A 16,992-nucleotide genomic window follows, 5' to 3' on the forward strand; every position below is an offset into this window, starting at 1 on the left:
GGCATCTTCCCAAAATTCCCATTTTAGTACCTTCATCTGCAGGAGGTCATTTTAAAATATATTCTTACTGATTTCAGAAACATCAATGATGAGAGATTCATGGACCGGCTGCCTCCTGCACACCCCGTACTGGGGATCGAGCCCGCAACCCGGGCCTGTGCCCTGACCGGGAATCGAACCCCAGGACCCTTCAGTCCGCAGGCTGGTGCTCTATCCACTGAGCCACACCTGCTAGGGCTCAATGGGAGTTTCCAACCACCTAAAAAAAGACGCCAGGAGGGACGTGTGGGCTTTGATCGTTTATTTCTGTTCCAGGGCCCCCCGGCGGTGCCGACGGCCGGGCCGGAGCGAGAGGTCAGTGCCTGTGGAAACCGATGAGGAAGTAGAGCACCTCGGCGAAGTTCTCGGGCCAGCCCGTCCAGTCCTTCTGCGCCAGCGCCTGCAGTTGGTACTTGAACTTGCAGTGCTCCCTCAGCTCCTCCACGTAGGACATGTTGTTGCAGGTCATGACGGACAGGGTGTAGCACGCCCAGAACTTCACCAGGAGGCTGTTGTTGACGTCCGTCTTGCTGGACTCAGGGACCTTCTCAAAAATCGCCATGAGAACGGGGACGAGCTGCAGGAACTTGGCCCTCTTCTGGGTGATGGGGTTCAAGTAGCACCAGCAGGCCACGCTCTGGAGCAGCAGGATCCTCGCGTGGGGGGCCGCCTGGGCGTTCTGCAGCAAGCTCGCCACTTCTTTCATGTGCTCGGCCGCAAACTTCCCGGCCACGGGCCCTCCTGGAAGACAAGCGCCTGGGTTCCAGGAGCGCTCGGCAGGCCTGGTGGCCAGGGACGGGCGGGGCGGCTCAGCCGTGCCTATTCTTGGTGCCACCCACGGCCGCTCGGGCCGGGGAACGTGTGTGCTCGGGAACTTGGGCTCTGGGAGGTCCCTGCCTGCCGGGGTCCCCGTCCTCAGGCACCCAGGAGGCCTGGGTTCTCGGGCATCTCCCTTGTGGTCTCCTTCCTGCTTCTCCGTCTTCAGTACTTGAAAAATCACCAGAGCGTTTGCCCCAGCCGGTTTGGCTCAGCGGAAAGAGCGTAGGCCTGGGGGCTGAAGGGTCCCGGGTTCGATTCCAGTCCAGGGTACGTACCTAGGTTGCAGGCTCGATCCCCAGCCCTGGTTGGAGCATGTGCGAAGGCAACCCATCGATGTTTCTCTCTGTGTCTCCTCTCTCCCTTTCACTCTCTCTAAAAACCAATGGAGAAATGTCCTCAGGTGAGGATTAAAAAAGAAAAAACACAAGAGCAGTAGAGCAGCGACGCCAGGGCTGGTGGTCGGAGAGGTTTCTCGCCCGCCGCTCTGCCCTTCCCTCCCGTTCCAACCCCCTCCCAGCCCAGCTCTTGCAGGCCTGGGACCAGCGAGGCCATCCTGGCTCTGCCCCCTGACCCCACCTGGTCCCGCACCACCTGGTCCTCCTCCTGACCCCCAGCTCTTCCTCGTTCCAATCTCAAACGCCGAGAAGGGAGGAGCCTGTTAGAGGTGAGGCGTGAGGAGCAGCCTCATCACTGGCCGGATTCCAGCCTGGACTTCCCACCTGACTTGCATTTCTCTTACATCCTAAGCATGTTCTCGTCAATGTTCAAGTTTTAGCTGAGCCCGGCCGGCGTGGCTCAGTGGTTGAGCGGTGACCTATGAACCAGAGGGTCACAGTTCCATTCCCAGTCGGGGCACAGGCCTGGGTTGCAGGCTTGATCCCCAGAGTGGGGTGTGCAGGAGGCAGCCGATCAATGATTCTCTCATCATTGATGTTTCTCTCTCTCTCTCTTTCTCTCTCTCTCTCTCTCTCTCTCTTTTCCCTTCCCTTCTGAAATCAATAAAAATACATTTTAAAAAAAGAATCCTTTTTACCAAATAAATAAATAAAAAAACCCAGATCCTTAAGGAGAAAAATAAACAGTAATGTCTTTGGTGGTACAAAGACAGAAAACTGATAACTTAGGCAAAGGAAGTGTTGCTGGGGTTTTAAGACGAGCCCTGTGAAGACCCTAACGTAGTGTAACCAGCAAACGGGGTGTGAAACGGACGTCAGCCCTGGAGGGTCGCACCTGTGAAGGCCAGCAGTCCGATCCTGTAGGCGGCCTGAGCCCTCTCCTCGATGGCCAGGGATTTGTTCTTCAGTGTCTGGCCAAGTGCCATGATTTTTTCTTTATGAAAAATAGTCTGGCTTTGGGGTGTATATTCTTTCTCCTCCTCAACGAAGAAGCCCATAATATAGACATTCCAGAGCCTCCGGAGGCACCGGCCCAGCCGCACGACATACTGATAAACCCGAGACTCGTGCTGCTCAGAAGGAACGTGGGCCGTGGCCATTGTGTGGACAGGCCAGGGGCTCCCGGTCCACTGCGCGCCAGTGGCCACAATAGTTCAGAACTCTGGAACGCATCACCTAGCAACGGAGTCTCCTGGACCACACGGGCTGGGGAGCAGAGGGTGCTGCCTGGGGTTTGGGCTGAGCACACAGATGAAGGATGATGCTTCTTACCCTCCAGGAGCTCAGAGTCTTTTTTCTCCAAGTAGCTTCATAAATGCCCGAGGAGTGCTGGCCGGCGTGGCTCCGTGGCTGCATGTTGGCCTGTGAACCACGAGTTCACAGTTGGATTCCTGGCTGGGGCACAGGCCCAGGTTGCAGGCTTGATCCCCAGCGGGGGGCGTGCAGGAGGCAGCCAATCCATGATTCTCATCATTGATGTTTCTATCTCTCACTCCCATTCCCTTCCTCTCTGAAATCAATAAACATATACTTAAAAGAAAATATCCAAGAAGCAAATATTACTATCCCTCATTATGGATGAAGGAATGTCAAGATCAGAACAAATTCCAGTGGGGAGTGAGGGGTCGTGTGTATGTACCGACTCGCGAGGGTGTGTGAAAAAATACAGTGGACTCTGGGCCTGAGACCAGAGATTCAAAAATAGTTTTTATTTGAACGTCCAGGGTGGGAACAGTGACGGGTACAAATGCCACAAAACAACGCACCCCCTCAACCAAAACAAAATGCAGACGTGAATACAAAAGACCTGGAGTCCGTTGCTCATGCAATATTCAAAATTCTTTTAAAAACACACACACCACAACCAACAAAACACTTGGTCACATTTGGGATTTGAGTTTTCTATAAAAAAAAAAAAATCATCTCCACCATTTCACAGGGACTGCAGCTTATGCAGGCTATCCTAACTACAGACTGTACAAGGAACTTTCAAAGGAAGGACATAGGCATATATATAATATTTATAAATATACAAATAGATATACACACACACACACACTGTAACTTCACAGTCCCAAGGACTCTTTGCCGGGAAACCCGGCAGACACTGTTTAAGTTGAACTAAGAGCTGCCGTAAAGGTCTGCTGACGTGTAGCTATTTAAAATGACACCTCACTGGCATTTTATACAAACACATCTGGAGTACAGTTCAAGCTACACTCACACCTATTCGATAACTTGGCATATCCCGCCCCGAATACGCCTTGGAGGAAGCCCCGTTATGTGCCAGGAGCTCCTGAGCGGGCGTGGACTTTAAGGACGGGGTTTGCTCCCCTGGTGGGAGCGGTGAGGGCTGCTGCTGTTCTGTTTGGCCAAGGGGTCCCAGCAGGGGGCAGTCACCCCCCAGGGGGCAGCCTTCATCCTGACCTCCTGGGGTTGTCACGGAAGCAAGGACCCCTTTTCAATGTCCCTCCAGCTTGTGCGCGCTCGCGCCTCAGGGAGCGCCCAGCTTTTCTGAAGCCATGGCTTTGGGTTTGGATTGGTCTTAGCAGCCAAGTACCTCTATAGAAAAAGATCATAAAAAAATGGCTCTTGTTTGTTCAAAAATAAAAGCAGACGCAATGCGCGCCTTTGTGTGTAAGGACTAGGGGGGTGATCTCCCAAGGTCGTCTGCTCCTGGTCACCTCCCCATCTCCTCGCCACCGTGGAAACACGCTTTCGGAACTCTCGGGAGGAAGAGGGACAGGAGGCACAGTGACACGTGACGTGTAAAAACATTACGCTCTCACGATGTGGCGTTCTACCGTCCTGCAGGCAAACTTTTATTGGGAGCAATTCTTTTTTGTGCTTTTCATTGAAGGTAAAATTAGGTGGCTGGTGGGGGTGTGGGGTGGGGACCCTCAACCCCGAGAACACGACGGACGGAGAGAACTGCAAGCTGTACGACATTTACCCGAGTCTCACAGGACGGCCTCAAGCTCATAGAACTTCTGGAAAAGTACAGAGATGGCTGTTTTGAAATCCCATATGTGTCAGAGACGGCGGGCTCGGTTGACTCAGCGCTGTCCGTGGTCGGCGATGTGACTGACCTACGACGCTGCACACAGCTCCCTCGTAGCGGGCACAGCTCGCGCTGGGCGCTGGGACCGGGTCGAGTTCTGTCTACACCGCGGGAGGTTTCCGGCTACATCGCGGCGCCTCCGGGACCCGGGCCATCTGTGACGACAGCTGTTGGGTCATTAAAAGGCCGTGGCCACCTCGGTCCCGTGACGGCCTCCGACGTGGGCGCAGTCCCGGGGGAACTTGTCCAGCTGCTCGTAGGCCAGCCGCCCATCTTCGCCTGGATGGGAACGCGAGAAACGGGTACCAGCGTCAGCTCAGCGCTCCGCTGTCACCGTCAGGGAAGGAAAAGTCACCTCTCTTGTTAATGATGCTGTTTCTCTCTTTGGAGCCGAGGCCAGAGCCGGGCAGCGGGCAGGTGGGAGGCGAGAGGTCTGGGGCACGTGGTGTCCGTGAGTTCACTAAGTAGGTTTACCCCTGCCACGCCCGGGGAACCTGCTGCCGGCGGGGCGCGGCCTCCACGCGCGGGTCCTGGCCCCTGGAGCGTGCAACGTCCGCACGGCTTTTACCTTTACACGTCTGTGCCGGCGCCTACACGGCCGTTCATAGAGTCACATTCAGGCTTCCAAACGCCAGCCAGAAGTGACCATGGAAACGTGGTGACGAGCCTACCGCCCACCAGGGCTCAGGCTGTCAGCAGGAGCGCCCTGAACTGCCAACGCGTGTCAATTACTTGACTATTTTGTTCCATTTTTCCTCATTTAAAAACTTTACCAGCAAGTGGGAGAGTGAGGGCGAGAAGCTTCCGTCCATTTAACACAGAGACTGAGGAAAGAGTCAGCTGTGCTCGACCACTGAACCAGGAGGTCAGGGTTCGATTCCCGGTCAGGGCACAGGCCTGAGTTACGGGCTCCGTCCCCATTGAGGGGCGTGCAGGAGGCAGCAGCTCCTGCCACGACGGTGTGACTTCCAGGTTCTTAATCCGAAATCCTGCCCAGACTGAGGAGCCATCCCGGAGGCTCCCAGCCCTCACCCTCCACATCCAGGGGGTCAGGACAGAAGCCGGAGAGACGTGGAGACTGAGGAGTCCTCATGCTGGGTGTGTATGAGTGTGTGTCTGTGTGCGCGTGTGCGTGCATTATGTGTGAGAGTATATGTGTGTGTGTTGTGAGAGTGTGAGTGTGTGTGTGAATATTGTGAGCGTGTGCGAGCGTGTGTGCGAGCGTGTGTGTGAGCATGTGTGTGAGCGTGTGTGTGAGCAGGCAGCCATGGGGGGGGACTCGCTACACGGTGCACAGGGACCCTCCCCCGACAGCTCTGCGTAAGACTCAAAAGCACGCAGCCCCGGGCACACTCACCCAGAGACAGGAGGGTTTCAGAGGCCACGTTTCTGATCTCCTCCGCGTCCGACTGGCACAGGGTCACCAGCATCTTGATGCTCTCAGTGGCCTGCGGGAAGGGGCCATGCACAGCGTGAGCTGACATCTGTCTGGGGCCGGGCTGTCCTACCCGGGCCCCCCCCAGCTGCATGTGGGGAGCTGGGTCCCGGCTCCTGGGCGCCACCCCACAGGCGGGGTGAATTCCCGGAGGGAGCCAGGTCCCCAGCGGCAGGAGCCCTGAGGGCTTCCCTGTATTTTATTGTGGTTTATTGTTTATATTACTAATAGACATTTGACTTGTCTTACGAGCACTGGGACCGCAGTGGAGGGCGGCTGCCCTCTCGTCCTCCCCTCAGACTGACCAGTCTCACTGTTTGTGACTACATCTTGGCAACTGGAAGGTGAGCCCGTTGGCGCTGGGGAGTCAGTGCTTTTCATCCCGTGTGGCTCCCAGGAGGCCGCCCCCACCCTGACCAGTGAAGGCCGAGCTGCCCCGGGAAAGCCGTCATAGGGCCGGCTGGACCCACGGGCACCCTGAGGTGCAGTGCTGCGCACAGCGGACGGGGCCCTGCTGGTGTTTTGGACACAACGCACATTAGTGCGTCATCACAGCCTCTCTCTTTGGGGATCAGAGACACTTTTCCAGGACTGAGCCGGAAGGAACAGAGCAGGAGGGTCTGAAACGTCACATTTTGTTATGTTGCAAGAAGAGAAAAAAGGACTCCAAGCAACAAACAGGGCAGAGGAGACCAGCAATGCCGCTAACCGGGCCTGCACATGCACACGTGCATATGCACACGCACACACACACACACGCACACACAGCTCAGTCCTGCACCACAGACAGACAGACAGACAGACACACACACACGGCTCAGTCCTGCACCACAGACAGACAGACAGACAGACACACGCACACGCACACACACACGGCAGGAAGCTGTCCCTGCTCAGGGCTCAGTCCCGCGGGCCTCACCTGCAGGCTCTGAAGAGCCAGGCACGCCGCCTTCTGCAGCTGCAGGTCGCGGGCGGTCAGGGCCTCGCAGTAGTACAGCAGGGCCTGGTGGGAGGAGGGCAGTGAACACCTGGCTTTAGGGGTTCCTCTCCCTTACTGCCTGACACGGACTACAGCTAAACCATTCACTCTGCATTGCCTTCCGAGCCAGAAGCCCATGAAAACTCACGTTGCTAAAAGAGCTGTGTTTTTACATTTCCCACCCACTATGTGGATCCCGTATGCCGGGCCAGGCCAGCGGCTCTGGGAGGGTGAGGCTGGAAGATGCACGGCCATGAGCCCAGCTTTCGGGGGACGTGGGGCCTGCAGAGGCGCTCAGGCTGGTTAGAAGGAACCGTGCTCTTTCACAGGAAACCTACAGGGCGCTCACCAGAGGGTATGCTTATGCTTTGAGAGAGGAAGGGAGGGAGAGGGAGGAAGGGAGAGAGAGAGAGAAGCATCGATCGGTTGGGGTCCTATACGCACCCCAACTGGGAGTCAAACCCGAAACCTTGGGTGTACAGGATGATGCTCCAACCAACTGCGCCACCGTCCAAGATACAAATTCTTACCTGACCTGTGGCTCAGTGGTTGAGCGCCGACCTATGAACCACGAGGTCACGGTTCAATTCCTGGTCAGGGCACATGCCTGGGTTGTGGGGTGTATAGGAGAATATATCCATGATTCTCTCTCATCATTGATGTTTCTCTCTCTCCCTCTCCCTTCCTCTCTGAAATCAGTAACAAATACTTTTAAAGACGATACACATTCGTCGTCCTATAGAAGGCAACGGCACAACAGTCACAGCCGGTGACAGGAGGTGACAGGAGGAAGCGGCGTGGGGCTCGGCCAGGGCTCGCAGCCTACCTTCTCCCTGAAAGGCTGGTACCCGGCGGCCGCCTCCAGGTACAGCCTCACGGCCTGGCTGACGCCGCGGTCGGCCCCGGTTAAGAGCAGAGCCAGGGTCCGGAGCACCTCCTGCTGGGCCGGGAGGCTGCTGGGGGCCAGGCCGCTGACCGCCTGGCGCAGCTTCTCATCCCGCAGCGACTGCAGGCTCCGCACCATGGAGACTGGGGAGGAAATGCAGAGGAGGGCGCTCAGCGAGCAGGCGCCACCCAGCGGCAGAGCCACGACTGGCCGACCAGGGCGTGACAGGGGGGGCTTCCGCTCCGCAAGGACAGGGCCCATCAGTGCTGTGACTGTCAAGGCCAATGAGGCGCTTGGGAGGAGAAAGGCGTGGTCTCCGGCCCATAATGGCCACGGAATTAACTGTCGGATGAACTAAACCGGCAAATGAAAAAGTACACAGTAGTCTGGCCGGTGCGGCTCAGGGGCTGAGTGTCGACCTAGGAACCAGGAGGTCACGGTTGGATTCCCGGTCAGGGCACAGGCCCGGGTTGCGGGCTCCATCCCCATGTGGCAGCCGATCCATGACTCTCATCATTGCAGTTTCTGTCTCTCTCTCCCTCTCCCTCCCTCTCTGAAAGCGATAATATATAAAAGAAGGCCTCTCCGTGTCCCTCCACCACCCATGCCCCGTGAGCCGCCCACCTTGACCCGCCAGCTGGCGCACGTGGCCCTCCAGGCCGCCCACCCCGGGGCCGGAGAAGTAGCCGTGAAACTGGAAGACGGTGACCACCTCGGAGGCCAGGCTGGGGGGCAGCAGGGGCTCCGGCCGGTCCAGGATCTGGGCCACCAGCGTCCGAAACACTGTTGGGGGAGAGAAGACAGAAGGCAGCCATTAGGAGACTCATTCATTCATTCATTCATTCATTCATTCACTCACTCGTTTTCTCACTGTGGAGCAGGACAGAGCGAAGTCTGCCAGTGGACTAACCCCAGGCACAGCGGGCGACCTGTGCCGTCTACACACCGGCCCAAGGGCCGTTTAGATCAAAGTACAGGTCACAGCTGTGCCCCGTGAGGTCACCGTGAGCCCCTTCCCCGCCTACAAGTCAGCACAGCCTGCGCCCCAACTTTAGGCAGCTGACTCCTTTCACTCCTCAAAAGAGCCGAGATTCATGCAAAACGAAGCCTGCACCCCTAACTCATTCTTCTTAAAATCACCTCCCAGCCCCCGACAGTGCGGACAGATGACGGCGTCTGGGCTCTGATTCAGGGGCATTTGAGCTGCTGCGAACTCCATGTGCACGTCCCTCCTTTGTGAGCGTGTATTTCTCTTGACCTCTTCCGGAGCGGGGTGCTGGCTCCCAGGGGAGGGGTTTACTGAGTGTGGGTAGAACTGCCCATTCCCCAGGGGTCGCCACACCCGCCCATTCCCCAGGGGTCGCCACACCCGCCGACATCGGGGCTGGGAGGTGCCACCCAGCGACATGGGAAGGCAGGGCTTCCCCAGGTCCCTGCGCTGCTCTGAGTCAGCACGTGCTCCGTCTGGTTTCTTAGGTCTCACTGGGGGAGGTCTGGCGTCCAGGGAGGCGGCGGGCGGAGGAGTGGGGACCCTGGGACAGACCGCCCCCCCACGGTGCCCACCTGGGTCAGCCAGGCCCGGGTAGTCTGCGTTGACGGCGCCAGCGAAGCTGGCCTCCAGCTGCTGGACCACCCGGTCGGCTGAGCTGTGGTACACACCCGCCGGGCCGCAGCACTCGGTCCAGAAGGACAGCAGGGACGGCTGCTGGTGGAACTCGGGGATGGCTGGAAGGAAGGAAGGACGCCGTGAGGCCGGGCGAGGGACCGGGCGGGGGGTGGGGTGGGGGGCGGGGCAGGCTTGGCCACCACCCCCTTTTTAAAAAATTATTATTTTTTAAATTTATTGATTTCAGAGAGGAAGGGAGAGGGAGAGAGAGACGGAAACATCAGTGATGAGAGAGAACCATGGATCGGCTGCCTCCTGCACACCGTCTACTGGGGATCAAGCCCACACCCCGGGCCTGTGCCCTGACTGGAATCGAACCGTGACCTCCTGGTTCCTAGGTCCATGCTCACCACGGAGCCACGCCGGCCGGGCCCCCACCGGCCTGTTATTACTATTTCCTAAGGACGGCTTGTCGGCTGATGGCCACAGGACGCAGCCGTCCTGCTGAGGGCCCCTGCAGCCGGCTGGAAGCAGAGCCCTTTGCTTTTGGGGAGAGAAACCCAGTCCTCTCACCTCCTTCCCCTTCCCGCACCCCAGCCCCCACTCTCTCTAAAAATCAATGGAAAAGATACATTCTGTGTGTGTGTGTGTGTGTGTGTGTGTGTGTGTGTGTGTGTGTGAGGCCACACACCTTCTAAGGCATCTTTCCCGGGTCAAGTTCCCCACCTAGAACTCTCTGACCCAGGGACCCTCACGAAGGCCTTAGGTTCTCCCTAAGGTTTGGCTCCCGGTAGGTTTGGGGGCGTCTTGCATGTGACCCTGGGCCACAGTGGGGCTGCCTTAGCCAATTCAGTGTGAGGACAATCCGCATCTCACATCCCCACGGGGAACCATGCCAGAGGTGACATGGTGCTGTCTGCACACCCGTGTTTGCACACCCATATCTGTCTGTACACCCGTGTCTACACCCTAGTGCCTGCCTATGAAGGAGGCCCCAGCAGAAGCTAGGTGCACTTTGACTCCGAAGCTGAAAGGGGCGCTAGTGAGACCCCACAGCTGTGGGGCAGCCCCTGCTCTGAATGCTCTGCTGCTGCCTGTCCAGACACAGAGGAGGAGGGGTAAAGAGGGGGGAAGGGAGGAGGGGTGAAGAGCGGGGAGGGGCAGAGAGGGGTGAAGAGGGGGGAGGGGCAGAGAGGGGTGAAGAGGGGGGAGGGGCAGAGGGGGGTCAGCGTGGACTCCCAGGCAGGGCCTCACCTTCCAGGACGGAACCGATGTTCCCTATGTGCTCGTCACTGAGGGCGGCGAGTTTCTCCATCACGCGGATTTGCTTGGAAAGCTTCTCCAGGAGATTTCTCGCCACGAAGGGGGTTTTGCTGGAGAAGACAATTTGCTGAGGAGGAAACAAGAGCATTGTCTCAGGCGTGGGGCCCAGCGCCCCTCCCGACCGCGCTTCCTGCGCCCGCTGGGGACGTGGCTGACTCCGTGGCGCCCTGTCCCAGGCGACGATGCTCCGGGTTCAGTGCTGAAACCAGACAGGCTCCCGTGGCTTTTCACGTGCCCCCCCGCCTACACACATTCTGGAACTCTCTCAGGGGGGGGGCGGTGAGGCCACTGGAAATTTAGGCTGCATTTAGGCTGCACGTGGGTGTGTAAGCCCCAAAAGACGCATTTTATAAGCGTGGTGGTTTTTCTCAGCCTGGATCTATTTCCTTGTTTTCAAGCTGAAATTAGCAGCATGGTGTCTAATAGTCGTAATTATAACCAAGCCATCTCGCCCGGCCGCGTGGCTCCGTGGCTGCGCATCGGCCTCTGAACCAGGAGGTCAGGGTTTGATTCCCCGTCAGGGCACAGGCCCGGGTGGCGGGCTCCATTCCCAGTGTGGGGCCTGTCTCTCATCGTTGATGTCTCTCTCTCTCTCTCCCGCTCCTTTCCTCTCTGAAATCAATAAAAAAATATATTTTTAAAAAGCAGCAGCAGCGCTCCCTCTCTGGTCCACGAACCGCCCGGGCCTACCCGCGGCGCCGTCGGCCGTACCTGCACGAGCTGGGTGCACTGCTGGAGGTGCCTGACGATGGCGATGTCCAGGCTCTCGCTCCCCGTGGTCAGCGGGAGGGGGCTGCCGGCCACGCTGGTGCCCACGCCCGTGTCTTCCGTCAGCGCCTCGCTGAGGTGCGCCCTGGCCTCTGGGTGAACTGACCTGTAGCTGTTGAAGGAGGAAGGTAGCGACAGGGGAGCCATTTCTTTCCGTGTGGCAACCACAGGTCAACTCGACGTGGCTCCCCTCAGGTCCCCAAGAGCCCCTCCCACGGCCTGGAGCTGCCTTTTTCTTCTTCTTTTTTCAGTCCTCACCCGGGGATATGTTTCCATTGAATTTTTAGGGAGAGTGGAAGAAAGAGGGAAAGACAGAGAGAGACACTGATGTGAGAGACACACATCGACTGGTTGCCTCCTGCACGGCCCCAACCAGGGCCCGGGAGGAGCCTGCAACTGAGGTTTGTGCCCTTGACCAGAATCGAACCCGGGACCCTTGGGTTCGCAGGTCGATGCTCTATCCACTGAGAAAACCGGCCAGGGCTCGAGCTACCTTGCAACACATCTCAAGTCAGCCTGTCACCAATGTGCCTGATGTAAAAGGTCAGGCAGAAAAACTGCTTCCCGGCTCTCGGCACAGAGAACCGTTCGCCAGCAGCCTCACCGAGTCTCAGAAACCTGCCCAGGCGACACTCGCGACGGGGGACCCGCCCAGGGTCCTGGATTAAACCGTGTTTGTACTTGCCATTTCCCAGGAGTCCTGCTCAGAACGAACCTGCCCAGCCAGTTTCCTGACCTCGTCAGTCCCTACCTGAAGCAGAGGGGGCAGCAACTCTGCCAACGAGAGACCGGACCTCCACTCGGGACAAAGGCTAAGGGGCACTGGTCCCGCAGGAGGTACAGCCTCCTTCTGCCTCCCAGGCTGTGTCTATGCCCCATGGCCCGGCCGGCGGGGCTCAGGGGTTGAGCGTCGACCTAGGAACCAGGAGGTCACGGTTCAATTCCAGGTCAGGGCACAGGCCCAGGTTGCAGGCTCGATCCCCAGTGTGGGGTGTGCAGGAGGCAGCCGATCCATGATTCTCTCTCATCATTGTTGTTTCCATCTCTATCTCCCTTTCCCTTCCTCTCTAAAAATAAAAAAATATATATTTAAACGCGAAACAAAAAGCCCAAGGCAGAGCTGCCCACAGTGACATGGTGACGGGCACTCCCATGGAAAAATAAGTCTGTCGCGTCTGTTTTATTCCAGAATGAACCTGGGTGCTGGGGGCGGGGGGGCGGGCCACAAGGACCAGCAGAGATGACAACCAGTGTCCCAGGCTCGCACACCTGGGCAGCGACAGCCCAGCTCCCGGCTTCCCGGCTCAGGCTCTCCATCGCCCTGGTGTAAAAAGATGGGGCACCAGAGCTCACAGCTGTTGGGGTGCTGCTCTGGGCACTTTACCTCGAGGACAAAACACTCTGTTGGGCCCTGGGTGCCCGGCTGACGCCTGGCTGTGATGCTGCACCAAGGAGCTTCCTCCTGAGAGACCCCCCAGGGCTGCAGGGGGCGGAGGCAGGAGGGACGAGGGGCCGCCGGGCACAGCGCAGCGGGTGGGAGCGTCCACGCCGGCGCGGCTCACCCGTTCTTCTCCGTCTCCGTGTCCGAAAACACCGAGTCGGCACCGCCCACAGGGCCACCCTCGTCCACGTCCTCATCCTCGTCGAAGTCGGAGGTGTTCAGGAAGTCGAAGCTCTCCAGGGCGCTCTCCACCGTCAGGCTCAGGCTGGAGGGCGTGCTGCGGCTTCCGGGCGGCTTACACTGCAAGGCAGGGGCACCGGCACATCAGCGTCCCCCACGACCCCGACAGGGGGACACGGTCAAGGTCCCTGCAGGGCGGACACAGCCAGGGTCCCCGAGGGGATGGGACCCAGCACCCGCTCTGACCAATAGGAACAGGTGACACTGTCTTTGTTTCAAGCTTTTGTTTTATTGTATTTTATTGGTATTAAAAACAAATGCATTTAACATATTCATATTTAAAAAACAACAACCATGAATCAAATGGCACAGTCTCTGGGACTTGTTCCAAACTAATGCAGAGGGAAGCAAGCAGCTCGAAGACGAGACGAGGACATTGGCCAAGAGAGGAGCACGAGGAAGCTGGAGGGGGGTAGGGGGGGACCCATTATCTATTTGCTCTACTACTGTTGGAAATTTTTATAATAAAAAGTTCAAAAACATCCTGGTGTGGCTCAGTAGTTGAGCGCTGACCTATGAGCCAGGAGGTCATGGTTCAATTCCTGGTCAGGACACATGCCCAGGGTTGCGGGCTCGATCCCCATTGTGGGGCACACAGGAGGCAGCCAATCAATGATTCTCTCTCATCATTGATGTTACTCTCTCTCTCTGAAATCAGTAAAAATATATTTTAACACATTAAGTGCCAAGCCTGTTTTGTCTTCCTTTCCATTTAGCCCGTGATATCTGATTTCACCAATATGCTCGCGGCCGGAGACTGACGAGGTCCAAACGGAAAGTGTAGTGTCAGTCACCAGTGACTGACATGGTGCTTAACGTGTTAAAAGAGAGTTAAAAAACATCTATTACAACCTAAAATCTTGGGAATCAGAGTTGCCATGTCCCTCTGCCTGGAGCTCAACCCCAAGTAAAACATGACCCAGGAGACACGGAGGGAGAAGTGGGTTCAGTGCGGCACAGGAGCAGCCTCTAACTCCACAAGGCCTTGTCTTCCCAAGATGGGAGCTGCTAGCGAGGCCTCTGCTCCGAAGGATGCAGAGGACGGCCCCCAGAAACAGAGGGGGGGCGCCCTTCACTAACCCACGTGTCCTGGGAAGGTGGCCTTAAAAGCTCATCTACATTCACAGCACATCATTTTCCTTTGCATCGAGGAGACATGAATGGTGGGCACCATGAGAGGCAGCGCTGCTTCCTCCCAGCTCTGCCTTGGAAGGACCTTGCTCCGTCACCTCCCTGACCCGGCCCGTGGCCCGGAGTCACGGGGGGCAGACCTGTGGCCCAGAGAATCCTATGGCACTGGACAGACTCGCAGACATCACACACAGAATAACGCCCATTGCTATAGGCATGGAGGTGGAGAGAGGTACTTCCCAATAGTCAAGGGTTCGCTGGGGTGGGTGGAACGGGGCAAGTCCTGCAAGGTGGCAGAACTAAGGTCCTCGTGCCGACTTCGGGACACAGGCAGGAAGGGCCTGGTGGGGGCTGTCTCTACGCCCAGGAGGCCACCCAGCACAGGTGCTCATGCATCAGAGCTGCTCAGTCACCCTCAGGATCTCCGTCCGAGGGGCGGCATCATTTAGTCTCTCATCCTCAAGGTGCTATGCATCCTGGGAACGTGAAGGGGAAAGAGAGAGAGCCACGTCCAGCCGCTGCCGGAACGCCGGCCAGCGGGCGCAAAGCCCTCGCCCCAGCCCTCACCTCTGAGGCACAACCTCCTGGTTCTCCTTTCCTACGCCTGGCATCCGCAGAGCGTGATCGTGTACAATACGGGTGTGTTTATTTATTTATTTTAAATTTCTTTTTTAAATCCTCACCTGAGGATATTTTTCCATTGATTTTTAGAGAGAGTGGAAGAGAGAGGGAAAGGCAGAGAGAAATGTCGATGTGAGAGAAGCACATCGATTGGTTGCCTCCTGCATAAGCCCTGACCAGGGCCTGGGCCGTGGAGCCTGCAATCAAGGTACGTGCTCTTGACCAGAATCGAACCCAGGACCCTTCAGTCTGCAGGTCTATCCACTGAGCGACACTGGCTAGGGCAGCATCACTGATGGTTCTATCTCTCTCTCCCTCTTCCTTCCTCTCTGAAATCAATAAAAATATATTTTAAAAAATAAAGAGCCATTGTGTAGAGCTCTGTGATGGGACAGGATGGAAGATGAAGACATGCTGCTGTAGACGGAACGCCACTCAGCCGCCTCTCTCGCCCCCCGACCCGGGGTCCCCGCTCAGGCACTTACTTTGAGGACATTGTCCAAGTGCATGACCTCCTGGCTCAGCTGCTGGAACTCCTGGTACTGCTCTTTGTGGGGCTCCAGCGCGAGGAACAGCCCGTGGAATGCGTCCTCCAGGCTCCCGTCCAGGAAGGACTGGCCGCCGTCCACCTCACCACTGACTACCGGCTCCTCGAACAGCAGCCTCTCCGTGGCGGCCGGTGCCTCGGCCGAGGTCAGCCTCTGCACCAGCTGCTTCGTGACGTTGCCCTCGAAGGCGTCCAGCTCCACCGGCTTCAGCTCTGAGGCCTCGTCCGACTCCCGCATCAGCGCCTCCGCCACGACCCTCTCCAGGAACAGGCGCCCGGCCGGGGGCCCTGGGGGCGCCGGGCGGGCCTCGGTTCTCGGGAGCCCCTCCACGTCCTCCTCTGGGGTCGGCGTGGGCCCCGGGCCGCCTGCCGAGGAGCCTCCGGAGGACACGGAGCCGGAGTCCTCAGCGCTCTGGCCCCGGTGCAGCTCGGCGGGGGTGACGGTGATTTCGGGGTGGGCCGGGCATGGGTTGGCGAGGGAGCCGGCTGGGCTGGCGGGGAGGGCGCAGTCCCCGTTGGGCAGGTCATCGAAGCTGAGGGACAGCGGCCTCTTCTCTTCCGCAGCCTTGTCACTCTCGAAGGTGTCGTCCGGGAGGTTCGACTGCGGGAGAGAGGCGTCTCGTTAGCATTTAAATTTCTCTTTGTGTTATTTTTAAATACAGGTGAGGTGTCTGGTGTGGCTGATTTCCAAATAAGCTGTAACCCAATTAAAATAAAAGGCCAGCCCAGCTGGCGTGGCTCAGCAGTTGAGGGTCGACCTGTGAACCAGGAGGTCACGGTTCGATTCCCGGTCGGGGCACAGGCCCGGGTTGTGGGCTCGATCCCCAGTGTGGGGCGTGCAGGAGGCAGCCAGTTCAGGATTCTCTCTCATCAGTGATATTTCTCTCTCTCTCACTCTCCCTTCCTCTCTGAAATCAATAAAGCTACTTTTTAAAAAATAAAATAAGTAAAAACCCAGATCTCTCATCATAGTAGCATTTTGTTTGTCGGTTTTGTGTGTGTGCATGTCCAGCTACAGCAAACAGGCCTTTAAAAATCTCCCTTTCCAGGTGGAAGTTCACATTTTCCCGGGGAAAGGCTGGGTTCCCTCATCCCGGGACCTCACAGCTCTGCAGCCACACGTAGGGGTAACAGCACCAACTTAAAACACGTGTGTGCCCCCAGCCTGTGAGTGAGACTGCACATTAACTACTGCACGGAGAGGAGCGCACGGGGAGATCCGGGACACGTGCACGTGAGAACAGCCGGACTCTGATGAGCACAACCTAAACGCCTTTGTAACAAAAACAAACAAAACAAACAAACAAAACCCTTTTTTTTTTGCATCTAGCTTGAAAGACATGCTATTTCATTGAAAAGATGCGATACTTCGGCTTTTATTTTATTTTTTACATATATTTCTATTGATTTCAGAGAGGAAGGGAGAGGGAGACAGAAACACCAATGATGAGAGAATCACTGATCGGCCGCCTCCTGCACGCCCCACACTGCGGATCGAGCCCGCAACCCCGGGCCTGTGCCCAGACCCGGAATCGCACCGTGACCCCCTGGTTCACAGGTTGATGCTCACCCACTGAGCCCCGCGGGCCGGGCTCTGTTCTGCTTTAATTAAGTTGGTACAAACACTACAGTGAACGAAGAACCTTTTTAAAGGAAACAGCGCTAGTCATGAGGGTTTAAGCCCGAGTTCCTCCCCAGCCT

The 16,992-nt window shown here is 57.4% G+C and overlaps 2 protein-coding genes across 5 annotated transcripts in view; both read right to left on the bottom strand.

Annotated features, from left to right (window-relative positions):
- Positions 1-313: 313 nt before the first annotated feature.
- On the bottom strand, positions 314-2,872 carry ARMH2 (armadillo like helical domain containing 2). The gene is made up of 2 exons (XM_059674249.1): positions 2,089-2,872; positions 314-780 (listed from the first exon to the last, which is right to left on the bottom strand). The coding sequence occupies exons 1-2, from the start codon at positions 2,351-2,353 to the stop codon at positions 356-358; spliced, it is 690 nt and encodes a 229-aa protein (XP_059530232.1). The 5' UTR covers positions 2,354-2,872; the 3' UTR covers positions 314-355.
- A 68-nt stretch (positions 2,873-2,940) lies between these two features.
- Positions 2,941-16,992, bottom strand: part of RIPOR2 (RHO family interacting cell polarization regulator 2) — a 54,084-nt gene continuing 40,032 nt past the window's right edge. For 3 of the 4 annotated variants that reach the window (XM_059674236.1, XM_059674237.1, XM_059674238.1), the window contains 10 exons: positions 15,230-15,892; positions 12,874-13,052; positions 11,255-11,423; positions 10,475-10,610; positions 9,178-9,339; positions 8,239-8,397; positions 7,555-7,757; positions 6,669-6,752; positions 5,672-5,762; positions 2,941-4,593 (listed from right to left, as the gene is read on the bottom strand). In XM_059674236.1, the coding sequence (XP_059530219.1) occupies positions 4,493-4,593; positions 5,672-5,762; positions 6,669-6,752; positions 7,555-7,757; positions 8,239-8,397; positions 9,178-9,339; positions 10,475-10,610; positions 11,255-11,423; positions 12,874-13,052; positions 15,230-15,892 (1,947 nt within the window). In that variant the 3' untranslated portion in view covers positions 2,941-4,492. Of the gene's footprint in view, positions 4,594-5,671; positions 5,763-6,668; positions 6,753-7,554; positions 7,758-8,238; positions 8,398-9,177; positions 9,340-10,474; positions 10,611-11,254; positions 11,424-12,873; positions 13,053-13,096; positions 14,600-15,229; positions 15,893-16,992 lie in introns of those variants that run through there. The other variant, XM_059674239.1, reaches the window with a different exon arrangement.

The sequence above is a fragment of the Myotis daubentonii genome, chromosome 18, assembly GCF_963259705.1.
Source record: "Myotis daubentonii chromosome 18, mMyoDau2.1, whole genome shotgun sequence".
Lineage (NCBI taxonomy): Eukaryota > Metazoa > Chordata > Mammalia > Chiroptera > Vespertilionidae > Myotis > Myotis daubentonii.